Raw genomic sequence first — 26784 nt, forward strand, 5'->3', positions numbered from 1 at the left:
CACACACACACACACACACACACAGAGCGAGTCGTGTTCAGCTGTATTCAGAGGTTTTATTGAGTTTCACACATTTTGAATCCGACCCACTCCCAAACATACAAAACACTTTTTACACGTTTACATTTCATCTGTCGCTAAAACCGACGACGCTAACAAAAAGAAGACGACGTGACACCAACATAACCCGACACCGTGCTCTTTACCCAGCAGCCACCAGGACAGCGAGGAAGTCCAGGAGGACCGACCAACAGCTCTGCAGCGCTACATCATGGCTCCATCACCTCAGATATAGTTATCAGGTTATAGCCGAGGTTTAATTGAAACCAGCTTCCTGCTCTGATGTCCAGAGTCAGCGCGCTTCTGCCCAAGACACATAATGAAGGTCCGGACTGGCGTTACCGAGAGAATTTAACCTAATTCAGCTTTATAAACCTGATATAACAAAAGAAATTCTTACTATTTTTGAAAGCACAAAGAAATTCCCGAAATAAAAGATCCAGTGCAGTGTGAAGCTGTGCAGGAGGAGGGGAAAGAAAATCCCACATAACACCATTTACATTTAAAACGAACCATAATCCTTAATTTCAACTCTAATCTCAGATTATTTGCCGTGTCCATGCTCCAGATGCTGAGAAGATGGAGTTTAACAGCTGGCAGACTCAGTGCGGTCTGCAGTAACAGTCACTAATAAATACGACGAGCAAAAATAACGGAGTCAGGTCAACAGGAAGAGCTCCACAGCAGCAGCTTCAGAGGGTTAATGGTGTCACACCAAGGACACAAACCCCCCTCCACACTGACAATAACTGTCATTCCCACTGGTGCGCTGGCATGATACCAACAGTTTCCTGCATTGGTCACAATTCAAACGTGGTCAAGGCTCATGAGCGGGACTGTGAGGAGGATTTTATAATCAAACAGAACCAGATTGACAAAATGAACTAAAAACACCAAGGCTCTACTCACAAACCGCCGCGATGATGTGAGCACACCACGGATTGCTCAGCAGCAGAGAAAACTGCCATCACCATCCGACCGACAATGAGTTTGCCTGACTGATCCAACTGACACGAGCACGATCCGATCCAGCAACGTTTGCTTCGATCACGCTTGGTCACATGACTTCACAGTACATGAATATGTGGAGTTTAATGCTCAGGATTTTAGAGTTTCAGGGCAGCTACAAACCATCGAGTCACCTCCTCCGAGGGTAAGCGTACGTGCGGATGCAGTCTGCAGGTTTAACCTGAACCCGGTGGGTCGGGCTTCGTGTGGGCAAGATGGAACAGCCTGTGTTAAAACTGGGCCTCGGCGGAGGAAATTCAGACAGAGTGAAAATGAATATTATTATTTAACAGTGACAGGACATCAGGTGTCTGCAGGTGAGATTCTGTGGATGACATCACGATCACATGAGTTTATTTAAATCTGCTCTCAACTCTGAGTGAAACCTTCTGACACGCTCACTGTGCAGCTACAGGTGTTTCCAGCTCATCTCAGACTTGAGCATCTCACCTGGACACCTGACAACAACTGCTCTGCAGCATCTGACTGTATATAAAAGATGGACAGAGAATTTAAACCTGCATTCTCTCCGCTGTTTTTTCTCTGCTAATTTTAGCATCACACCACAGCTTCTGTATCTGCTCTTGTCATTTGTTGAGCATTTGTTAAAAACCCAATTTAAGGTGTCACCAACTGCTGGGTGATAGCATGGTAGCCATCTTTTATATACAGTCTGTGATTTTAATGCATTAAAACGCAGTAGCCTGCATTAATTTAAAAAAAGGCAAATTATCTTGATTTATTTCCTGAGGCTCCAGGGCAGGAACAGGAACTCGACAGGAACTCACTTCCTGTTTCTGGTCATTTCCACCAGACTGGACCTGCAGAACCCACAATCATGACCCCAGTTCACACTGTGTATGCCCTCTGATAGGCTGACCCCTTCTCCTCTCCTCACAGTGCCTTGCTTAAAGGCAACAAGGAAATGACAGTTGGCATTAAGGCCTCAGACAGAAACAGGAAGTGAAGGCAGGGAGAGGAGAAGGAGGCGGAGCAGCGAGGTCTGTTAGCGTGGTGTCCCGCCCTCCCCGGGACTGATTGGGAAACTGTTTATTTGAGGTCCAGCACCATGCTGGCCGGGTTCTCTAGGTACTCCCTCCACAGGTTGGAGAAGCGACACATGGTGGCGCCGTCGATAATGCGGTGATCCGCTGACCAGCTGACCTTCATGATGTGAGCTGGGACCACCTGACCAGCAGCGTCGAACCTCGGCAGCACCTGGACAGACAGACAGGAAGTCAGCAAGTGTTAAAAAACAAACAGCTGCTCTGTAATGCCACATCCTCAGCAGCAGGTAACAGCGTAGCTGAATGGATAAACTCCTGAATTATGGTCCATGCACCATCTCCTGCGGTTTCACAGAAGAAAGAAGAACATCAGGTGGGTATCTGAGCATGCTCAGAGCCTGCCAGCTGATTGAACAGTCACCTGATAGTCAGACGGTCCGGTTTAACTTCCTGTTGTGATTCACGAAGAAACCACAAGCACACCTTAGTAAGTTTTCCTTCCTCTGAACAAAATAACAGTTTATTTTTCAGAGTGAGGAACAAAACCCTCCTCCGAAAGCCAGAGAACATCATTCTCCTGAAGACACTGATTTAAATAATTTATAAAATATTTATAAATATTTATATGAATTTATAAAATAAATTCATATTTAATATTTTACAAACCAGGTCAAATGTTTTATATTCTTGAAGATATTGAAATAGAACAGGTAATCAGAGTCAAGGTGAGGTACACTTTAGACCATCTTCTTGTTCTTTATTGCGATCCTTGATATCTTGTGCTATTCACCCTTTTTCATCTCATAGTAAACTAAAACACACCTGAGTCTGTCTGTGCTGTGTGTTCGGTCTGACCATGGCTCACCTGGATCTTTCCTAGCGCGCCGATGGCGACCTCGGGTGGGAGGATCACGGGCTTGGCGTACGTGCCTCCGATCTGGTTAGAACACAGCAAGCAGAGTGAGGTCAGTGCAGCTTCTCTCAGCACTGTTGTGATATTTTGTGTCGCTGTTGTTTTCAGACTCACAGATCCAATGTTGGACAGCGTGAAAGTGCCCCCCATCAGGTCGGCAGTGCCCAGCTGACCCGATGCTCCGAGTACCTGCAGGCGGTTCAACTCAAGGGCAATCTCTAACACGCTGAGCAGCTGGACATTCTTCACGTTGGGAACCAGCAGACCCTGACTTGTGTCCATTGCCAGGCCGATGTTGTGGGACGCCTGAATCACATGAAACACTACCATCAGCACTAATGACGCCACTGAGCAGCCAGGGAAACAAAGCCAGCTCAGAGCGTGCTCTTACCTTGTAGGTGATGTTCTGGCAGTCCTCATCCACCGAGGCATTGAGGATCGGGAAGTGGTGGAGACCGAGGGAGGCAGCCTGAGCCAATGAGAGCACAGCATTAACTTCAATACCAAACATGGGATCGATCGGCAGCTCGTGCATGGCGCCTTAACCCCCAACCTTGATGAAGAAGGGCATGTAGCTCAGTCTGACACCACGACTCTCGGCGAGAGGTTTCAGCTCTGACCTCAAAGCCACCAGGCGACTCAGATCAACCTCGTCACAGTAACCGAAGTGAGGAATCTTCAGCGCCACAGTCATCGTCTTCACCATCGCTTTCTGGAAACCTGAAGAGCCAATCAGAATGTTTACAGAGAAAAGAGATGACATGCAAGGCTCGCAGTGAACAGCGCAACACTTGGGTGTGACAGCAATCTCTGACCTTTGAGGGGCTCCGTCACGTCCTTGCCAGTGAAGACAGGTTTAGGAGTAGCGGGTGGAGGTTTCACAGCCGCCTTAGTGCTCACAGGCTTGGCAGCAGCAGGAGCAGCAGCAGGGGCCGGGGGCGGAGTCTGGATCTCCTGGAAAGGTGTTGGAGGTAAGATGGCTCCTGTTTGCTTCGCCAGGAAGTTCAGGATGTCCTCCTTCAGGATCCGACCATCTTTGCCAGTCCCCACCACCTCACTGAGCTTTATCTGAGGGCAAAGCGACACCTCAACTGGGAACACAGTGGGACAGACTGGGACAACCCGATGGGGACAAATAGGAATCACACTTACATTGTTCTCGATGGCGAGGCGTCTAACTGCAGGCGTGGCCTGCGTCTTGTGACCTTTGATCTCCTGGTGGGTGTGTTCTTCTTGAGCCATGGCGGGCGTCTCTACCACATCCTCCTCCTGGATCACCTCTGAAGGATAACAGCAGTGAGACTTTCAGCCGTGAACTTGGACGGGCAGACGAGCGAAGATCTGCTGATATCTCACCTGAGCCAGACTCTGTTTCGATATCCACCAGCGGTTTTCCCACAAAGGCCGTGGCATCTACATCGTAGTAGAGCTTTTTGATGACCCCATCATAGCGGCTGGTAATGGTGACCGATGCCTTGTCGCTCTGAACCTCACAGATGCTGTCAAACTGAGAAACTTTGTCTCCTTCCTTTACGTACCTGCCAGAGGAATCCAGTTTTATTTATGCACTTTTAAATCACACGAACTGAATATGCACAAGGACATATCTTGGTCAAAAATGACTCGAAGGTTCCTCACAGTGTTATTGGAGGCCATATTTCTAAGATTTTCTGTCCCAAGTACAATAACCTCAGTTTTATCTGAATTCAGAAAATTAGAGGTCATCCAGGGCTTTAGGTCTTCCTGACATTCCTGCAGTTTAACTAATTGGTGTGTGTTATCTGGCCTAATGGATAGATAAAGTTGTCAGTGTGTCATCTGCATAGCAGTGAAAATGGATGCTATGCCTTCTGATGATACTACCTAAGGGAAGCATGTATAATGTAAACAGAACTGGTCCTAACACTGAACCCTGTTGAACTCCATATTTAACTTTAGTGTGTGAAGAGGACTCTCTATTTACATGAACAAACTGGAGTGTAACGAGTTAACAAGCTATACTTCATCACAGGTTACAAGTTACAAGTAGTACATCCTAATCGCTTCATATGTTCACCTGTTTGTTCTTTTACAAACTCTGGGGTTTCAGGTTTGCTTCATTTTAAAAACAAAATAATACCAAAATTTTGTCATGACAATAAAAACGGGTGCTTGAGCTGTTGGACTCTTATTTTTTGGGGGGGGTTCACGTACCACTCCTTGACGGTCACCTCCATGATTCCCTCACCGATGTCAGACAGTTTGAACTGCACGATAGGTCCTTGATTCACTGCCGAACAAAACAAAACAGTGACATTATCAGAGAGGGACAAAACAATCTGCTGATGGAGGTCAGCGTACACCACCATGAGCGATCTGCCTCAATTCTCCCAGAGTCCATCACACAGCTGAAAACCCAGAACAGTTCACCATGATACAGATCTCCATGGCAATAGTAGAGAGATCAGAAGAGGCCAGGACTCAGGTGCTGCCGGTCTGGACTTACCCACAGCGACATGCAGCCTTCTGCAGCTGAACACCTGGAGCTTCCTGTCACACCTGAAGGTTATTGGCTGCAGAGTCCTGTCACATCTGAAGCTCTGCAGCTGGAAAGATCTGCGGCTCTGCTGACTCAGCTGATGGGAAAAGAGCAGATAACAGAGGTCACCTGGACCAGCCAACACACAGGTGCTTCAAAGCCACGCCCCCTGATATTCAGGGCCTGATGGTACTTCCTTCAGGTCCTAAATGTCAGACCAGCACCAGCACTCTGAAACTCAAACATGAAACTCCTTCAGGTTCTAATAAAGATGCATACAGGTGTTATTTTAAACAAGGTGGCGATGTAACCCTAACAGAGAAAAAATGCCAGGCAATAAACAAAACAACATGCCTCTGACACCGTGGCACCAGATCTATGTTTCCTCATCTGCATGAAAATGAATAAACAGAGTGAGTTTACACTGATTTAGTCACTGAAAATAATGCTGAGCTTGACTTTGACACTTTCAGGAAGTGGGGGATGATGGGAAATGGCCTACAGGCTGTCACCTGCCGACAGAAACCCTGCTCAGGTGTTTTCTTATTACAGGCTTCCTCTGAATTTCTCGAAGCTGACTCACTCCCATGTCACTTCTCACTAAATAAGACAGGAAATTCGCTTTGAAAGTTATCCCCATCACTGGAGGACCACCTGTCAACCACGTCGTTTCCGTCGTTTGAAACCACATCTGCTCCTGACGTCTGGAACAAACACCTGTCCTGGTGGCAGCAGGTGAAGCAAGTTTCACCTGCAGGACAAACCCTGAAAATTACTGAGCTCAGATCTGAGTCAGAACCCGTACACAGCCGGTTCTGGTTCTGACCCATACCCTGACCCGGAAACAGCTCCTAACCGTCAGGAAGCAGTCGCAGCTAGCATGCTGTGGCTAACATCTAACAAGATGTTAGCCACAGCATGCTAGCTCAGAGGCTGTCTCATTCCATTAGGGTTAGCATCAGCTAGCCCATTGGCTAGCTATGCTAATGCACTGAGCTTGGTGACGTTGCGCACGCATGTCCGTTAGCATTAGCCGCAGGTCAGCATTAAACGCTTACAGAGCCTTTGAGGAGAACACGAAGCTTGTATTTGCTCACCAGCAGCCGCCTGAACGCGCCGAGAGAGCCTCTGGTCACCGCTGCCATCTCTGTGCTCCGCCGCACGCCCCTCTCTGCAGCCAATCAGTGCGCAGCGCCGGCTCTCTTCTTCTGCTGCTTCCAGCGGGGCTCTCAGACGTCACACAGGTGTGATGGCGCCATGATCAGGAGAGCTAATGAACAACAAATTAATTTATCAATCCTTTTCTGGTTTTTACAGCCTTAGACGTTCCACAGTTTTTATCCATTATTAATAATAAAATGATTTGTTATTTATTTAAAGACGGGTCAGCATCATGACATCGGCAAGCTGCCGTTTGTGCACCTGTCCAGATAAGGTAAGATAAGATAAGACTTTATTGATCCTGCGGCGGGGAAATTTGTGCATTACCACAGCTCAGGTACAGATAGTAGAAGAATACAAAGAGTATACCAGAATATAAAGACAAGAAATACAAAATAAATAAGATAATACAATATATACAATGGTAGATTGTACACGCACACTCAGAATGTGTTCTTGATAGGAGTTGTAGAAATATGCAAGAAATAAATTAAAAACTATTTTACTACTACTACTATTACTATGGCAGAGAAATCAGACAAACACTGGCTTAAAAGTACTTTAGTGATGTTAAGCCTTTTAAAAGAATTTTGTAAACAACACAGTATTACAACAGGTTTTAACAGAACTTCAAGTATAAAATTTTGCCCCAAAGTAGCAAAAAAATAGAATAAAAATAAAATTGTGCACAAGTAAAAGAATTAGTCCTTTTAAGTCCAAATGGTACCAGTGGGGCCCATGACAAACAGGTGTATTGCATTAGAGTCCATCCAATGAGGAGTGTGTGTGTGTGATTGTCTGTCCTACCGTACTACTTGTACAGTAGAGGATTGTAGTCCATCAATGTGCAAATGAGTGTGCGTGTATATGTATATCGTCTCCTAGGATCTTGGGTTGGCTCGCCATCCAGTGAACACTGGAACACTCTGGGTTCTGGAATCGCTGACCTGGTCTTTGGATTCGTCCCATACAAAAACCTGACCGCTGTCAAGTGGATGGTCAGCGTCTACGTGAAGCCACATCTCAGTAAACCTTCCGGTTTCGCTCTGCCCTCGATAACAAAGTTTTAGTCTGCCTGCTCAACTCTCAGCTTTCCATCAGCAGGTCCTTCTCTACTGGAAATTAATCTATAAATATAACTTTACTCCTCACAATACCCCTATATGGAACAACAGGTATATCCGTCTGTGTAGGAAATCTGCGTACATGGATGAATGGAGATCTAAAGGGATTTGGGCTGTAGCTCATTTTATGGACAAGAATGGGGTCTTATTAAAACATGAGACGTTTTGTGAGAAATTTGATGTAAGATGTACTGCTAAGAGATATAAATCCCTAATAAAAGCCATCCCAGTCCCTTTGAGATCAATGATAAATGAAGATATTGTGCACTCTAAAATTTCTCCTGGACTGAGACAGCTCTGCATAGCCGGAGTTGAATTTGGTGACAGCAGGTTTACAAACAAGGTGATCAGGAATATTTTGATAAATGAAATTTGCCCTAATCCAGTTAAAAGAAATTATATTCTTAAAGAATTTGAGACCATGGAGGTTAAGGCGATAAGAAGAAAGTATATCTCACTTCCTCTTTCCCCTAAAGTAAAAGAGGTTAACTTTAAAATCATAAATGAGGTTTATCCAACCAATGAATTCTTAAGACGGAAATTTAACTTAGATGTGAACGCCTGCACATTTTGTGAAAATGATATTGAAAGTCTAGATCACTTGTGAATCAGTGCACTCCTTCTGGATTGACATGTGGAGCTGGCTACAGTCCAGGAGAATTCAGTTACCACATTTGACGGTGACAGTAATAAAATTTGTAATACTTGCTGAGAATGCAGATTTTGACTTGTTGATTAGGACGTTTTTGTTACTGGAAAAATTTTTTATTCACAAATGCAGATATTTTAAAGCTAAACCACGTATAAACAGATGTCTGAATGACTTTAAACTCTGGGCCAAATCGCTGAAACTTGTCAATAACAAGAAAGCTCATAAACTTGTTGTATTATTTAACAAGTTTAATCTATGTTAAAAAAGAAACCTCCCTATTTAATGCTCATGACTGCCCTTTTTTGTTCATATTGATTTTTGCCTTTAGTTTCAAATCCTTCAAAGACTGTTCTTTCTTTTTTGTTAACTCTTTTGGCTTTGTGTTTGTTTATTGTTTAGTTTTTTCTTCCTCTTTTCTCGTTGTAACGCTCAACCGAGGATATTACATATTCGGATTAATGATGGTGCCTTGTATGTTATACTGTTGTTTATAAATAAAGTTCTAAAAAAAAAAGTCTGCCTGCTCTGTTCGGCTGTAGAAACAAGCGACTGAAAACTTGGGAGGTGGTACTAAGGAGGGACAAGAGCTGCCAAGAGCTTCACCGATTGGCTGACACGCAAGAAGTGAAGTAAAACAATAGGCTCTCATCAGAGCTCATCAACCCTCAGAGAAACTTAACCCTTGTTTAACCAGAACAAATATATAAATCAGGTGGACATGATTAAACTAACGGGGTTCCTCCCTTCGTAAAGTGAGGGTGGAGACTGAAGTGAGACAGTATGCAGACAGCTGGCGATTGTGTGTGTGTGCTGAACTAGGACGTTGTACATGAGTGCAAAATCAATTAAAAAACCCAGTCTGTCGGGTCACGGTCCTTTACACAACGTAAAGTGAATAACGGAGTCAAATGTCAGCACATATTGTCACATCATCTTTATTCTGCCTCGTCACAGACGTTATTAATATTAAAATACAAGCATTCATGAAATTTGTGGAGAAGCATCAGGCCGGTCTGAGTCCGTCTCAGCAGACAATGATATCGTCACAGAGCGTGCTCGTGTCCGGCTCGTCAGCACTGCTCGAACCCCGCCATCAGAGAGAGCGCCAGAGACTCCACTGCACAACAAGAGAGACAGACGTCATCAGCTCCTCTCTGCTCACAGCATACAACAACACACCGGACAGCTACGGTGGCCCAGAGGTGCCAAACACATATTTCACTAACTGGAAAGGTTTTCAATCATTCAATCCTGTGTGCTGACAGGATGACCAGCACAAACATCCTATTTCTCATTTATTACTTTCATATCCTGTTAAATTGACCTCGAAGGATCAGATTGCAGGAGACTTGTGGTTCCTGAGTCTGAGCTGATGCAGATGTCAATAACTGAAGGTTGGCTTTTGTTGGCCCTTGGAAGACTTTAACCGCACACGCCCGAGCCCTCGAAACGACATTTTCAGGCTGAAAATGTTGTGCGGATATCTCGTTATGAAGTCGATCCCCTCTGAACTGCGGACACACTCTGTATGGAGGAAACACAGAGCGCTGCAGCTGGATCCCGACAGCCTCGTAGCGTTGACCGATTTTACATTTAAGCTTTTCCAAGTCGGATGTTCTGCACCTTTGGACCACCGTACACAATCACTGCGTATGACATTATTACCCAGACGACAGACTCACAGTGAGGGAAGGAGCCCCGGCACACCGCCTTATTGAGGATCGTCACAAGGAACATGTGGCAGTTTTTGAAATCAGATTCCATTTTATCGATGGACTCGATCCTGAAAGAGAAACAACATTTAGCTGCAGAGCTGGTGTGTCGTCTCTGTACCTGGATGCGCATAACTGTCACATCAACACCACTGAATAGACGCATCACTCTTACTTCCAGGCTCCAGCCTGCCATCTGTCCGAGAAGATGAGCACGAGATTCAGAACCTTCATTATCGCCTCCTTCACAAAACTGACCTGAGAAAAGACAACATGTAGAAACAGGTTGAGTCTGAGCAGGGAGCCAAAGTGAGATTCGGCCCACTGAAGGTTCTGGTCCCACCCACAGTACAGTGTTTTACAAGTTTTCCTGGAAACATAAAGAATCACTGTCTTATCAGATCCAATTTATTTACTTGCCCGCCATCACACACTACAGTGAGGTCAGTACAAGCAGCAGTGCTGATGGTGCAGCAGCATTTTTTGTACTAAAGCAGGAAAACTGAGAAACACCTCAAGCTGCTCATCGTGTTCGTAAACGAACGAACGCTTTTTCATCATCTCAAACAAACAGGAACCTTCTTTACAGCTGATTGCGTCAGCAGTCAGACTGGTGGTGACGGCACCATCATAAAAGTTCACCTTCTCCCTCAGCAGGCAACGGTCGTGAATCGTGGCCAGGTATCTGTAATGGATCTTGATGAGCTGGTCCAAGTCCTTGGCTTCCTGCACTTGGTGCTGAAACTCGAGTCCCGTGCTGTGCAGAATCTGACGAGACACAAAACAGATGAAGAGCCAGAGTTGGTCAAACTGAGAGTGCAGTGAGGACTCACCTCATCCTCACCGAGCCTGGTTCTGCAGGAGGTTTCTTCCTGTTAAAAGGGAATTTTCCCTTCTCACTGTCACAATTGGCATGGTCATAGGGGGTCATAGGATTGTTGGGTTTTTCTCTGTATATTTGATTGTAGGGTCTACCTTACAATATAAAGCACCTTGTGGTGACTGCTGTTGTAATTTGGTGCTGTGCAAATAAAAATTAAGTGAATTGAATGTCATGGGTGCACTTCCTGTTTGCAGGAGGTCAGTTTGGTGGCTTGCCTCACCCTCGTCATGATGTAGTTGTGAAGGCTGTTGACAAAGTGCATCAGTTTGACCCTGAGCAGACACATCCTGTGGATCTGCTGGTTCACGCGCTCTTTGACCTTGACCTCCTCGGCTGTGGCGCCCTCCAGCTTCTTAGTGACGTCTGTAAAACCTACGAGTAACAACCATTTATCAGAGAAATGACTGAAACGGGCTTATTTTCAGTTTTCAGCTTCACGTGGAGCTCGTACCACTGAATCGAAGCGTGTCCAGACTGTACTTGGCCCATTTGATCTGCAGCAGGAGGAGGAACACTTGGTTGTAGATCTTCTGACACTCAGAGCTGATCACAATGTCCACGGGCCAGGGAACCTGTGCAGACACGTACCAGGAAACGTCAGGTGGCGGATTGAACAACGCACCGACAGACACCAAAGCACAGACTGCAGTCTTCACCTTGTAGCTCAGCGTGAGGACTTCCAGGTTGTTCACAGGCTGTTTTTTCCTGGAAGCGTCGATGGGCTCCAGAAACACTGACAGCCTGGGAAACAGAGATGCCTGATCAAACTCATTCTAACATAAATAAGGAACTGTGTCACAGCAAATGTGCACTGTACCTGCTGCTGTCCTCCGGGTAGCGCTGTCCGACCGCCTCTTGCAGCTGCACGTTCAGAAACGACGGCTGCTGCCAGCTCTCCTTCTCCTGCACCTTGTCAAAGATGGCCGTGTAAAAATCATACATGGTGTCTCCAGCTTCCAGCAGGAAGTAGTTCCTCATCGCCTGAAGGTATTCCAGCAACCTGCAGACACGCCACAGAGCTCAGAAGCTTCCCTTTCCCTGATTTTGGAAACAGGAAAAGCGTAGCTGAAGAGCCGTGCTTACCTGTAGTCTTTTGTCAGAGTCTTCATCAGGTTCCCACAGCACTCAATGTACCTCCTCTCAATGTGCGGGTAGAGACAGGAACGCAGTGTGAGCTCAAACGTCTGGCAGGTGACCGACTGGGACGAGCGGTCCACGCTGAAATCCCCTCCGGAGAAACACTCCTGGAAGTCGCTCTGCTCCAAGTACAGTCTGAGGAAGAGGAGGGCAGACAGAACGCACTCAGACTCGGGAATAAAGAAATCTCGCTCGTATCCGCGCAGAGCTCGGAGGAGTGGAAAACAGAAAATCTCACATCACAATTTGTTTGTCACGTTCAGAGCTAAAGACAAACTCTGAGCTCCGAGTTGTCCACTCTTCTAAGACGTGAACAGCTTACATTTCTGACAATCTGCATCTTTATCCTGCGATGAATCCCAGACTTTTTGTTGATCCTCGCTGGACATTTGCTCAGAGGCTTGTAGAAGAACTATGGCATTACCTGGCAAAATTGATGGCCAGCAGCGGGTCATGGACATCGTCAATCTCGAGGTGCCGCGCCATGATGGACTGCATCTTGATCAGACTCCTCCTTGTGGATTGCTGCTCCGTCATGCCATCCGCCGGGGACTCCTCTCGGCTGCAGAGGCGCGACTGCACGGACTCCAAAAAAAGTGTGTGCAGACTCTTCCTCTCTGCGTCTGCAAGCAAACATCCAGGACAGACAGCCCAGGTTAGTGAGGTCAGCTCATCGGCAGAGGCATGGCACTCAACACACCCTGAAGACATCCGGGAGAGCAGAAGCATAGAAAACCCCATCTGTGGTTTGTGTTGACCCGGTCAATGCAGCGCCTTCCTTTACTGAAACAAACAGACAGAACGAAGCACTGACCTCTGGAGGCTCGCTGCGACTTCTCTGCCTCCTTGCAGTCCAGATTCTTGAGCAGCTGCATGGACTTCCCGGCCATGATAATCTGCTTGAGGACAGGTTTGAGGAAGGACACCATGGTGAGCTGTCTGCCCCCCGAGGCCTGATCCCCCCCGGAGCTCCCGCTGGCCGCGTCATTCAGCTTCTCCTCGCTGTCCACCGTCTCCGATACGCTGTACAGCGTGTAGGTGGCGTACCAGAAGTCCCTGTGATTCACGGGCACATCTTTGTTCCTGCAGCGGGAGAAAGAAACTCAGCCCACAAAACGCTGCTGAAGTCACATCACACGCACACACACGGTTTCTGCAGCGCACCTCTGGATGATGAATTCTCTGGCAGGGTCAAACAGATGGCCGTGAACGATCCACTCGTCTACGATCTCCAAATACGGCCGGACCGTCTCCGTCCACAGGGAGAACAACAACGCCACCTGGCAGACAGAGAGAGCAGATGCGTTTGTTTCCTTCCACTAAATTGCCCCCATGTCACAGTATCCCACGACGAGTGCTCACTGCCTGCTCCGATGCCTCGCCGACGCTGTCATACTCGATGATGGCCTTATAGAGGGTGTTGAGCAGGTGGGAAGCCCGCACAACGTTGGGGGTGGCGGGCGGCACTTCGGCGACACCCGTGCAAAAGACCCTGTGCAGCACTTTGATCTGAGCCAGGTGAGGGCTGAGCCGCTCCAGCACTGCAGACAGAGTCACTGTCTCATCTGCAAACAGACACGACGCAGATTGGGAATCAAACGAAGGCGGCCGGGCTCAGGATGACAGAACAAGAAAACCAGCACGAAAACAGGAAGCCTCAGTGATCCCTAAACAAGCTTGGACTTACCGTTGCATATGAGCTCCCTCTCGATCATGGTAAGCTCCTCCTTGAAACTTGTGAAGTACTTGTTGAGTGCCCACACGAAGGCCTGGTAGGTCCTGAAGGGAGGCTCGGAGGCCTTCTTAGAGCCGTAGGTGGACGCGGTGCCCGGCGGGCCCGGCTCCGAGCTGTGGCCTGTCACCTCGTCGATGAACCTCTGCAGCCTGAACACAGCCTGACCATAGACGGCGATGTGCTCGAGGACAGAGCGCAGGCAGTTCTGCAGCACAGAGGAGAAAAACACTTTTCACTACAGCTCGCATTGCACGTGCTCAGTGACCTCCGTCAGATGTGAACTCACGCCGGTCAGATGAGTCACCACCACATTACTTCTGACTGACACCTTTCCGTCGTGCTGCTGGAATATGAAGTGTTTATTGACCCCAGAGAGAAGCCTGCCGGAAGAAACTCACACAGTCAGCAGGACCCTGAACCCACTCTCAACACAAACCTGATCTCGGCGTGTGGCGACCTGCAGGCGACTGTCGTCATCTCTTACCACAGCGTTTCTCGAATTACTTGCGTCTCTGTGACGAAGGCCTTCTCTTCTGGCAGGTACAGTGGGTCCGTGTTATACAGGTGCTGATCCCTGAGGGGACAAATGCAGCATCAGCACCAAATACTCTAATTTCAAACTATAGCTCCTCCCCCAACTGCACCCAGGCATCCCTCTCCCAGCTCTTCCCCTGGGGGGGCTTCCATGTCCAAATGTTCTCCCCACAGGTAGGACGCTGTATATTAATTTTTAACTATCATTGAGGATGAGCTCACCACACATTGAGGAGGTTGGAGTGCAGATGCAGGCTGTGGGGAAAACGAGGTGCATGCGATGCCCAGTACGGGGTCACCAGATGCTGCTCCAGCCAGGCCCTAGCGTCAGGCTCCCCCACTGAGAGGAAACATGGGGAAAAGGTTCAGCGTGACAATAAAACACCCTCCATGTCCGAGTCGCTTACACTGCAGCGCATTCTGGGTAGTGACATCAACGTTTTCTGTTCAGCTTTTGTGACTGAACAGAAAACAAACCAGAAGCTCCTTCCTCTCATTTGGTGGAAACGTTGTAAAGACCTGCACCTTCTGCTGTGTGACTGCTTCGCACCTGTCCACGTGACTGGAACGGTTTTGTTGGCGTTGTCCTGGTCCTCCTGAGGCGTCCTGTCCAGCTGGATCCCAGAGTCCTCCCTGCTGATTGGCTGCTGACTGTCATCATCCTCGCTCTCCTCCTCAGACCACTCCTATGAAACAGGAAACACTGATGGGCACAGCTTACCTGTAATACGCCTGTAGGTACTGTGCTCAGTATAATACAAACCAGGACACTTCCTAAAATATATAAAAGCAGAATGCAATGATCTGCAAATCCCATAAACTCATATTTTATCCACAATAGAACACAGAAAACACAGTAAATACTCAAAATGAGACATGTTACTGCTTTGTGACAAATCTGAGCTCATGGGGAATTTGGCGACAGCGACACCCTAAAATATGGGACGGAGCAACAAAAGTGTGTGAAAGTCAGAGATGCTAAAGAGAAGATCAAAGGTGAGCTGGCAGCAGGTCGGTCACGTGATCAGGTAGAAAAAGATCATCTCAGAGAGGCGGAGCTTCTCAGAGGTTCACCAACCTATTTAAGAATCACAGTCCACGCTGTGAACATCTCATCATCTACACAACTTGACATCATCAGCACACTCGGAGGATCTGAGTGTGCTCTCTGTGCACAGGCTGATGACTGTAACCTTCAGCAGAAACACTGCTCTGTGATAAATCTGTGCACGGCTCAGGAATATTTCCATAAACCAGCGTCTGCGAGTAGCTCGGCGTGCCATCCACACATGCTGGTTACAGCTTCGTCATACTGACACGAAGCCACGTGTGACCATGATCGAGAAACGGCGCCGGCTCCTCTTTAAAATGGACCAAGGCAAAGCAGAAACTGATCTCAGGTCAGAATCATCAGCATGGCTTCAGAGGAGAAGAGTCTGGCCCACCTGCAGTTCAGACCTCTGACCGGCCGACAACATCTAGAGCGTTGTGAAACAGGATGAAACACAGCCGGGACTGCCGAGCAGCTGGAATCCTCAATCAGATCAGACCAGCTGCTGTCCTCAGTTCACAGACCATCACAGACTGATGTCAGAAAGGAAGCACAGACCTGTCCTACTTTACAGACGTGACGCTGCCGTCAGATTCAACACAAGTTCGCGTTTGATTCAAAACAGCCTTTTCTGTTCTACAGTGAAGAAAATGTGACTTTCTTTAGGTTTTTTTAGCGTCTGACTTTGTTGGAGCTTTTCTGGGTTTGTACTTGTGGGTCAGAAATGAGTTTTGTTTTTCTGCCTGTGAACACAGGTTAGTGATGATGTTAAAGTCATGTGACTGTGGTGTGGTGTTCATGTTGCACCACACCACAGTTGCACCAGATCACCCTGAGCAAAAACCCGCTGACACCGGGTTTTCGATCAGAGAATCAGAAACAGCTCTGCATTCATAAAGGTGGGCTCGGTGACTCACAGGTGTGTCTGGGTACGGCCCCATGTCTGCATCCTCGCCCTCCATCAGATATTTAGCCCAGTCAAACTTGTCCTCCGGTTCTGCAGACATAAGACTGAAAGATTAACATAAACTGTGTGATTTTTAGCCTTCAAGGCTAAGTGCTAAGGTTATCTGGAAACAAATCATTTGGCCTTTGACATGAAGTGAACTTATAATCACTGCACTGATGTTGTGCAGCGAAACACGGTGGGCAGATTTCCTGCTGCTGAAGCTTTCGCTCTGACTCTGAAACAGAAACATGGGCGCGACTGTGACGACGTCACTGGAATCTGTTCATCTGATCCTGGTGTCAAAGCATCATTAGCATCTGTAATGTGGGATTCACTAAAACAAAGCTTTGGTTTAAAAGGTTCTACTTTTAATGAGAGAGAAAAAACTGCTTTGGAAGAATATGTGAAAAACGTTCTGTTTGTACTGTTTGTGTTTCCAACTCCAACCTGAGAGAAGCAGAATTAATGAATTCAGAATGTGTTGACACGTTGGTCACAGATAAAGGGAAGAATGCGGTTCTCACCGGCCTCCTTCAGCCTGGGTCGCTCTGTGAAGTCTGTGTTTGAGGGGGATCCCGACAGGCAGAGCAGCAGTGACAGTATGCTGTAGTGTGCATCGGTCTGAGGAAACACAGATCACGTTTCACTGAGATATTCTCACATCATTGCAGTCATGTTTCAATGTTTGAGCCCGACACACCAGAAAACTGTGTGTGTAACATGTGATACTGACCCATTAGGGCTGCGTCATCTGTCAGAAAACTAGCGCACACTTTATTACTGTGCACTTTTCTCTTGCACTGCTGTGTCTGTATCGTTCTGTCTTTGTTTTGGTTTCTTGCACACTTTATGTAGTCTTGTGTTGATCGTCTGATATATGTAGCACCATGGTCTTGGAGGAATGCTGTCTCGCTTCACTGTGTACTGTACGACGACGCATGGTGGGAATGACAATAAAGCTACTTGACTTGAAAAGACTAATGTGACTGTTTATTGATTGCAAGTTTACACTTATTACCTTCATCCATCCAAAATCCCCTCTGACTTTCGTTCACAAGTTTCACGCTAGAATATGATGCAGCATGCCAGCATTGACTGGTGTCGCGCATGAGTATTGATCGCGTATCCGTCTGTGATAGAGCAGAAAACAGCTGTGCGCTACCTTTTCCCCATCTGTGTTCGGTAAAGGTGAGTTCAGGAATTCTTCAGTCAGTCTCATCCAGCTTTCTGCTTTCTGTAGGTCCGAGTGCACCACGAGCTTCTCGTAGATTCTGGAAAACAGGGCAGACTGTCACTATACCATAACGTTAGCTGGAGACGAAGAGCGGAGGATGACGATGGAGCTGCCAGGCAGGAGGAGAAGAAGAACTCAGGGGAGGTTGGTGGATGTAGCGAAGGGGGACAAGCAGAGGGGTGCAGTGACAGAGGAGGATTCTGGGACAGGAGGACATGCAGAGCCCTGAAGGAGAACATACACATGTTTAGTTTGCTCAGACTTCACTGTTTTGAAGGAGTCACTCACCCGCTGACACTGCGCTCCACTTTGTGGCTGTCTGTGTCCAGATATCGATGAAACCTGAGGAGACACGAGGCGGATGTTAGGACGCTGTGTGCAGCAGCCTGCTCCCCCGTACACCCGTAAAAACTCACTTAAAGTTGGACCAGGCGAATTTGAGCGCCAGCTGGAAGTTTTGGTCCTCCTCATCCTCGATCCCGCTGAGACACCTGATCAGCCGCTTCGTCTCTCTCTCACTCTCCTTTTCGAAGGTGCTCCAGTGCGCCATGTTGACGCTGTCAGCCGGGCTGCAGTCCCCGTGAACGGGCACAGATCGAAGCGGCCTGTCGGTCTGCTTCCAGCCCGCGGTTTCCACCCGCGAACAGGCTAACAGCGCCGGAGATGTCTTAAATGCGCCATTATAGACAAATGGCTGTCTCCTCCATTGATTCCTACAGGACCGCGCAGTGTTAGCCCCACCTCCATAACAAACAAGTAGCACTGAGCATGCGCAAAAACAAATCAAATAAGTTTCCGTTTTTATTTTTTACTGTTTTAAAGTAGTTAAACCTCGTTTCTCAGTCGGTACAAAAAATGACAAAAACTGAATATTCCACTTTCTGTGAATCTACGTAGGAAAATGGCGGTAATGCATCCGTATGAGCAGCAGAGGCCGCACAGGCACTAGTAAACAAAAAGCACTGAAATACGTTAAAGGACTAAAATGAGTACGTGAAGATGCTTCTAGACAGCAAGTCCATGGTTTAGTTCTTGCAGTGACCCGGATAATGCTCGCACGGGTCAACGAGAGGACGCGCTATCTTCATATCGCCTGTTTACCAGGTGAGGAGCGCAGTCAAAAGCCCCCGTGGTGATGGTGATGATTCTCTGCAGATGCTCAGGTCATGCTCACATATGTACAATAGAAGATTTTACGAAAATAAAAGCCTGTAAATAACTTTTGATTTGACTGTATTTATTTCTCTATATTCGAATACTTACACATTCTTAACACTCTATGTTTCCAGAAGAAAAAGGTTCATAGCAGTTTTGTTCTACAGCTATAGACTCGCTAGCGCCCTCTGTGAACTCATGAGCTATGCTATTAGCTTAAAGCGCTCACAGAAGGCGGCGAGTGCGCTGAAACACTGGGGTTCCCATAATTCAGCGCGCTCACGGGCGGGTGCTTTTGGTGGACGCCTCTTTCCTTCGATGCTCTCTGTTGTCGGCGTCAACAAGTCCCGCCCCCACACTGCGCACTCTTAACTCACAGAGACGGTGGACGACAGTAGTACCGGCGTGAGACAGCGGTGCTGGTGTTTCTACTCAGACGAAGCGGCAGGGGGCGTGGCTAACACTCCGTACAGCAGCGACCCTGCGCGGAGATGAAGAGGAGGCTAAACAAGAAGTACCTGCTGCTGATCCTGGCCTACACCGGACTGCTGCTGCTTCTGCCCTACGTGCTTGACTCTCGGGACCGGGCGACCCGGCCGGCGGCGCAGCTCCAGCCCCGCTGCCCGGAGCTGGAATTGCCGTGGGAGGACGCTGGGGGTCCCAACGGCAGCGAGCCGGCGACCGAGCCCGCCTCTAACCGCAGTCAGCCACGGATCCATGTCTACCTGCACGCCACCTGGAGGACCGGCTCCTCCTTCTTGGGCGAGCTGTTCAACCAGCACCCGGACGTGTTCTACCTGTATGAGCCCATGTGGCACATCTGGCAGGCGCTGTACCCTGGGGACGCGCAGAGCCTGCAGGGTGCCGTGCGCGACATGATGAGCGCACTCTTCCGCTGTGACTTCTCGGTGCTGCGGCTGTACGCGGGCGGGCAGAACGTGAGCAGCGCTTTCATCTTCGGCTGGAAGACCAACAAGGTGCTTTGCTCCGAACCGCTGTGCCGCGCGCACCGGCGCCACGAGGTGGGACTGGTGAAGGAGGAGCTGTGCGCGCAGTGTCCGCGAAGGGAGCTGCGCGAGCTGGAGCGCGAGTGCCGGAAGTACCCGGTGATGGTGATCAAAGGTGTGCGTGTGCTGGACCTGGGCACGCTCGTGCCGCTGATGCGGGACCCCAGTGTGAACCTGCGCGTCGTGCAGCTGTTCCGGGACCCGCGCGCCGTGCACAACTCGCGTCTGAAGTCGAAACACGCTCTGGTGAAGGAGAGCATCCAGGTGCTGCGCAGCCGCAGACAGAGCGACAGGTACAAGCGGTTGCTTGCGCCCGCGAACCGTGCGACGCGCGCGGAGAGCTACGTGTCGGGCGCCCTGGAGCTCATCTGTGACGGCTGGTTGCGCGACCTGCTGCTGCAGCTGCGCGCACCGCCCTGGCTGCGCAGCCGCTACCTGCGCCTGCGTTACGAGGACCTGGTGCTGAGGCCGGCCGAGCAGCTACGCAGGCTGCTCCGCTTCGCTGACCTGCCCGCGTCTGCCGCGCTCGAGAGCTTTGCGCTCAATATGACACGCGGGCACGGCTACTCTTCCGACAGACCATTCCTCATCTCCTCCCGCGACGCCAAGGAGGCTGTCCACGCCTGGAGGGAGCGGCTGAGCGTGGAGCAGATCAGTCAGGTGGAGGCGTCCTGTGGCGAGGTCATGAGGCAGCTGGGCTACCAGAAGACGCACGAGGAGGACACAGCGTCCTGACAGAGCTGTGGGCCGAGGTAAGCTGACAAGCGCCTGTTTATGTTGCTGATCTGAGACCTCTGACCTGACCTGCTTGGATCACAATACAGGTGAAACTAAGACTTTCATACATCACAGCCTCCAGTGATGACAGGGCATGTCACATGTCTTAACCCCAGACTGTCATGTAGCTGTTCTTCCTTCAGTTCGATTAAAAAAACAAAGGAAATGGTTTGTTTATCTCAGAGGAGATGATGCTCTGGCAAGAGCATCTTCCTGTTAATGACAGGAAGTGACACGAGTGAGGCGGGATGCAGTGAAATTTTATTTCTGACATAAAATGCAAACAAAAGGTAGTAGCAGATAGTAATGGTCATAATTGTGTCACCAAACAGCACAAAACCAACAAGAACATCATTTAGATTCAAAATTTAAATGGTAATATTCTATAAAAGCAGATGTTTGCAGGTGGTTTAGCTGTGTCACAGTTGCCGATGGAGCTTTCGCTCCAGCGTTGAGCCCAGCTTCGGGTCCGAGTCCTCGTCTGGTGAACAAAACGAGAGAAAAAAATAAACTGAACCAGACTCTAAGAAGTGACAGCCAGATTACCCCGTCGCCCGGATTGTTGTTGGAGGTGATGTGAACATGAGAGTCGATGAGGGCATGAATTTGTGTCTGTGGGTAAAACCTGTAAGTCTGTAACATCACCTGTACACTATAGTTCCAGGTTAAAGCCGCGTCAGTGACAGCGATACAATCCACAGCGCTTAACAAAACTCAATCAGGACTGCACTCACCTGTTCACAGTGTAGTGTCTAACAGCTGTTCCTGCATCAGGAAACACACCTACACAGACAGGATGTAACATGGTGACCTTATCAAGCTCACAGTAAGCAAAGAGGTCTGAGGCTGCTGGGTGTATGGGGCATATTTAAAGATTCAGGTGTGGTTGGAGACAGAGCATTGGGCTAAGAAAGGAAGCAGGTGTTAGAGGAAACTTACACTTGCCACTGATGGCATGAACCGTGCAGGAGGAAGTTCTCTTTCAGGTTGTCTGCGTGTTAATAGGAAGCAGCGGTGTGCGTGCAGAGCTGATGACGTTGTGTCCTCGGCTAGATGTGGAAACATTGTTTCCAATGTTTCCACATCAAAACACGACCACAAAGGTCAGAGGTCAGACTGTTTAAATGAAGGCTGGGTCGAGTCTGTGTGTGTCTCTGTCTGTGTGTGTGTGTGTCTGTGTGTTTCTAGGAATGTGTGTGTGTGTGTGTCTGTAGTTCATGTGAACAAACTCGGTGTGGATGTGTGCAGCGTGACTCCTGATTTGTGGGCTGTCAGCCTCCCTCAGATACAGGTACCACCTGTAGAGAACAGAAGCGCTGACGTTAGGTGTGTTGTGTAGTTCGTGTAGTGTGGTTGTTGGAGCGTGTGTGATGCTGTGATGTGTTAGTGTGTGTTTTCTGAAGCACAGGTAGGAAAACAAGCACTGCAGAACTCGATGGGAACATGGAGGAAGGCGATTTGGTGATTCCATCACAAAGACCTTATGGGTGCGGGAGTCAGGGACGTGCGGTTCTGTGGAAGAACTAAAGCGTGTTTCATGTTTCGATGGTGCTGATTGAATTAAACTTTAATCGTGTCGTTGATGGTTTACAGCAGTGTTTTGTGTAAGCGGCTGCACTTTGCTCTGATGGTCAGATAACGATCCCGGTCTGTTAATATGTCCCAGATTTAACTCAGTCAATCTGTAAAATAGCTTGTGTGGCTGAAGAAGGGCAGGAGACAGATGCTGTCCAGGGTAGCAAATGATTTGTTTAACATCACTGTGACCAAAAATATTTACAAAAATAAAGAAAAACTCAACTCCGAAGTTAACTTGGTAGAAATAAACATAACTGAACTTAAACCAACAAAATTTAATGTCAAGTGCACTCAGCTAAACTGACCTGGTCCTCTCCTTTTGAACACCTGAGTTCTTCTACTTAAATACTCAAGCAATCTAAACAATATCCTCCTCCGGACTATTCCATTCAGTAGGTAAGATAAACATTACCATTCTCATAAACTCATGATGCTACTCTTTACTAGCAATAAAAGAGACTAAGGTGTAGCCAATACATGTTACATCAATATATCTCTCTCAAACAAACATAATCCTAAAATTGACTCTATTAAATTAAACCAGTTCTCCCCCCTCTTCACCTGTTCCCTTCCCGTGACGTCAGAAGCTAAACAGGAAGCTATAAATACAGGAAGTGAGGCAGCACTTTCTCCTTTTGCTCCTGGAACACCGGTAAGTCAGGTGAGTTCAAACCAAATAAACCAGACAAATTAACAGTTGAAATAAATAAAATGTTAACTTAACAAACTTGTCAATGTTGATTTAAACCAAGATGTTATATTACATAAACTGTAAAAGTGCAAAACATAAACAAACCCGGTATAGTAAATCTTTGCAAACTACAGAACAAACATGGTATGGCAAAATCAAAGCAAGAATGTTAACTAAGAATAGCAAGCTTCAAATCTGGACAAATGGTGTTCTCACCCACTTTGTCATACAATCACAACATGTCAAAGACAGAGAGAGAAGTCCCCCCTCCCTTTAATGACCTGCTCCTCCATAGAGGCCTCTTTGTTCTGTCTCTGGCATTGCTGGCTCCTCTTATGAGGGGAGGAACTGCAGCGAGCCGTCAAGAAGGGCATCATTGTGTGAGACTGTACGTGACTGGGTAGAGCTCCAGGGCGACAGCGCGGCTGTCACCGCAGGCTCCCACAGACACGACCTTTAAGGGTGCTGTGAGAGCCACGCAGGCTACAGAAACGTCCCCACAATGCCTGCGCAGTGTTACGTCACAAAGTCTGAATGTTCCAAGAACGTCTGAGGAATGTTTGTCATTTAAACGTTAATGGTTAAACGTTCGCTCTGTTGATTAGATATTGACCTGAAGTTGGAATCATTTTATAAAACGTCCCCACAGTGTTATAGAAGAATGCTGAAAAAAAACAAACAAAACACTTTATGACCTTTGACCCCAACAACGGTCACAGAAATGTCTCCTTTATTAGTAACCTTCTTTATTAATCCTAATGTTCCACAATGTGTCTCTGTGTTTTTTCTCTTTTACCACCTACGCAAGAATCACCTGAAAGAGTATGGAGAGAGTTTACGGGTGAGAAGCAAAAAAGAGCCGTCAGGTGCTCCAAATAAACCTTAGACTCAAATGTTAGAAGAGGCTTTTCCCTGCAGCACGCCATGTAATAAATACTCTCAAAGAAAATAGAAGCCGTTACGACTTATATCTAAAAATATATCGTTTCATGCATCGGTCAAAACACTTCACACAAGTAAAGTTGCCCGAGATTCACAGAATTTACAGAAAATGCACTATTTTGTGATATTTATCGTTATCGGGATGAGAAATGTCCTATATCGAGATATAAGATTTTCATCATATTGCACAGCCCTATCTCTGCCCTGTCTTTCTCACCAGCAGATGACCGCCCCTCCCTGAGCCTGGTTCTGCCGGAGGTTTCTTCCTGTTAAAAGGGAGTTTTTCCTTCCCACTGTCACTAGTGTGCTTGCTCATAGGGGGTCTTGTGATTGTTGGAGTTTCTCTGTATTATATTAGGGTCTTTACCTTACAATATAAAGCGCCTGGACTGTTGTGATTTGTTAAAAAAAAAAAAAAAGCAGGTTATTCGCTCACTGTTTTCACTGGAAACGCTTCATATAACATTGTTTTTATTCTAACAAACATCCTCAGAGTGATTCAGGCTAATTATTTAAGACTTAAACGTTCCTGTCTTCACAGATAGATCATCATCACTGGTTCTGTTTTCTCTGTTTTGGTGGATGTTTGACCCTGAATAAGATAATATGGATGGATGAACGAGTTTTGGTTCCTTTTTTCTTTTGTTCAGATTCGTCCCTCCGTCTTGTCCTCGTGTCTCTGGTTAAGTTTGTCTTGGTTACTTCCTTTTTGTTATCAGAGTATTTAGACCTTTCTCGTTCTCTCAGCTGCTTTAGTCTGCATGACAAATATTCTTGTGCAGGACACTGAACCTTCAGAGTGTGAACGTTAGAAAGCCTTAAGCATGGAAAAAGTGCTTGTGTGAATGTGTATGAAAGGGTGAATGAGGCATGTTGTATAAAGTGCTGTGAGTGCTCAAGTTGAGCAGTATGATTATGAAGCCATTAGTACCAGATCGACTGGCCACGGTTTTCAGGGTTTTAGTACCTGATACCAGGTACTAGAATGTGACAACAGGCTGCATGCCACCGATTGGCGGGTCAGTGGCATCATGAGAGCATCTTGTTCACAAAAAGTTTTTGAAACCCCATGACGAGGAAACTGCTACAGGAAAGGACGCCGTGACAAACAGCCACTCATTATCGTTCTGTGGGAACAAAGCGCCTTCAGGGCTCCTAGTCTTGCTGACTGCAGCTCGCTCACAACTTCAGATTTATTTTTAATCCTCAGCTGATTTTTTTTTTTCTTCTTCCAGGGTCGTGGTGTTCAGTCTGAGGTCAGAAGGTGGTCTAACTAAACGAGCAGCTGGAATGTGTTCCTTGAGGAGTTCTCAGGCGTGACTCGAGGACTGTTTTCCTTCGGCCGAGCCGGGCTGATGAACTGGAGAAAATCTGAGCAAAAGAGCAGCCAATCACAGGCGGACAATTTGGAACAAGGAGGCGGCGGCTCATTTTTCCTGGTTTCTGTTGGACACCAGCCCTGCACGCCCCGGATGTTCCTCCTCAGGAGGTGACTGCCAAGATCAGAGCGCCGGCTTCGCTGTCACCTGTGTGACTCATCTGTCTGGCTTGCGACTCAGCGTGGCAGAGATCGCCAGTGTTTGTGGTACTCACTAATAGCACTAATGTAGAGCAGTGAAGAAGAACTGCAGTATTTTGGAGAGGCTACTCTCCTCTCTAACCCTCCCCCCGGCCTCTCAGGAATGTGCACTTCTCTGACAAAACACTCACATGGGTGTAAGATTCCTCCGTCCTCACACAGTTTAGGGTGCAGGGCCCTGTTGTTTTCTTCGAAAATGCTGTAAATGTTGTAACCCAAGCCTCCAGAAGGGCTTTAGTGTTTGAGATACCCCTCTCACCTCCAAACCTCCAGCAGCTTCTGTGCACAGACAGACATGGACCCAGGTCTGCAGCCCTGTAGCCAGCTCACGGAGCCAGACAGACAGAAAGCTGAATTTTTTTTTTGTGTATTTAAAAAGTTGATTCACTGTTACAGGATTCGTACAAACAGTTTGTTACGTGTGTACACTTGGATTTGGCCGTGGTTGGTTCAGCGACCAATGAGCTGTTGTAGCTCACAAGGTTAAATACTGTGGAGCAGAAGGGCAGGTGGGAGGTGGAGCACTTAAAGATTTGATAATGGAAGCTCACACAGCAGCACAGTCTGTGAGCAAAGTCCGCTTTATTTTCCTCAGCTAATGTCCTGCGTATGTCTTTGAAGACATGACTCGGTGGTAGGGGTATCTCAAAGTCTTGGGAGGTTGCCCCCACCTCCCATATGTGAGGCTCAGAGGTTGTTTCTGTACTTTTTGTTGGCACTGAAAGAAAAATAACTTCAAAGTGACTCAAAGAATAAAAAGCTGACACACTCCATAAAGAGCTTGTGTATGATTGTTAATGCTAAGCCACATTATCTGTAGGTTCATTTATCAGCACGTCAAAGTTCATTCATATTCATTTGTTTGGCTGTTCTGGTTGAACTGAATGGACACAAACTCATCTCCAGCTCCAAGTTTCTGTTCTCGGACTCTTACAGAGCAGCTTAGCATAACTCACAAAATAATCCTTCTTTATCTGATACCAGGCCTCAGGTCACTCTCTGAAGCAAGCTCATTTAGCTCCTCCCAGTTTGAGGGCTTCCTGATTGAATGCCCATCACAAACAGAAGCATGAAATGAGCATATAAGGACGGGAATATTCGGTGTATCACAGTAGCACAAGGTACTGAAGCCGGAGAGAAGGGATTAGCTCTGTTAGCACGTGAGCTTCACATTACTGAGAAGATCCAAATCAATCCTGAAAGATTCAAATTATTTTGTTATTTTACTGCCACGATTACAACATAAGTGCAGGCGGTCTGTGTGATATGTGGGTGTTCCAACATGAACGTCCTGCTTGATTACCGCAACTCAGAATAAGCTGCATCACTCTGATGCACTCGGGTTAATAATACAACAGGACTCAATATAATCTCGTG

At 47.4% G+C, this 26784-nt stretch overlaps 3 protein-coding genes across 3 annotated transcripts; 1 reads left to right on the forward strand and 2 right to left on the reverse strand.

The window, feature by feature from the left end:
- Window positions 1-36: 36 nt before the first annotated feature.
- dbt (dihydrolipoamide branched chain transacylase E2) lies at window positions 37-6712 on the reverse strand. Its single transcript, XM_082523404.1, has 11 exons — window positions 6604-6712; window positions 5474-5603; window positions 5182-5257; window positions 4345-4526; window positions 4141-4268; window positions 3804-4056; window positions 3542-3708; window positions 3380-3457; window positions 3103-3294; window positions 2941-3012; window positions 37-2286 (listed from the first exon to the last, which is right to left on the reverse strand). Exons 1-11 carry the CDS (start codon window positions 6649-6651, stop codon window positions 2119-2121), a joined length of 1494 nt encoding a protein of 497 aa, XP_082379530.1. The 5' UTR covers window positions 6652-6712; the 3' UTR covers window positions 37-2118.
- Window positions 6713-9362: 2650 nt separating this feature from the next.
- On the reverse strand, window positions 9363-19040 carry tubgcp5 (tubulin gamma complex component 5). Its single transcript, XM_082524210.1, has 24 exons — window positions 18942-19040; window positions 18095-18391; window positions 17967-18020; window positions 17607-17715; window positions 16969-17065; window positions 16413-16492; window positions 14995-15130; window positions 14667-14784; window positions 14395-14484; window positions 14197-14290; window positions 13863-14115; window positions 13538-13740; window positions 13340-13455; window positions 12990-13258; window positions 12600-12798; window positions 12122-12310; window positions 11856-12038; window positions 11695-11779; window positions 11490-11610; window positions 11259-11410; window positions 10798-10923; window positions 10331-10413; window positions 10126-10226; window positions 9363-9560 (listed from the first exon to the last, which is right to left on the reverse strand). The coding sequence occupies exons 2-24, from the start codon at window positions 18226-18228 to the stop codon at window positions 9514-9516; spliced, it is 3039 nt and encodes a 1012-aa protein (XP_082380336.1). The 5' UTR covers window positions 18229-18391; window positions 18942-19040; the 3' UTR covers window positions 9363-9513.
- Window positions 19041-19142: 102 nt separating this feature from the next.
- On the forward strand, window positions 19143-26184 carry chst7 (carbohydrate (N-acetylglucosamine 6-O) sulfotransferase 7). The gene is made up of 2 exons (XM_082524211.1): window positions 19143-20592; window positions 25064-26184. Exon 1 carries the CDS (start codon window positions 19325-19327, stop codon window positions 20573-20575), a length of 1251 nt encoding a protein of 416 aa, XP_082380337.1. The 5' UTR covers window positions 19143-19324; the 3' UTR covers window positions 20576-20592; window positions 25064-26184.
- Window positions 26185-26784: the final 600 nt, after the last annotated feature.

The sequence above is a fragment of the Aulonocara stuartgranti genome, assembly GCF_965226115.1.
Source record: "Aulonocara stuartgranti genome assembly, chromosome: 23".
NCBI classification, from domain to species: domain Eukaryota; kingdom Metazoa; phylum Chordata; class Actinopteri; order Cichliformes; family Cichlidae; genus Aulonocara; species Aulonocara stuartgranti.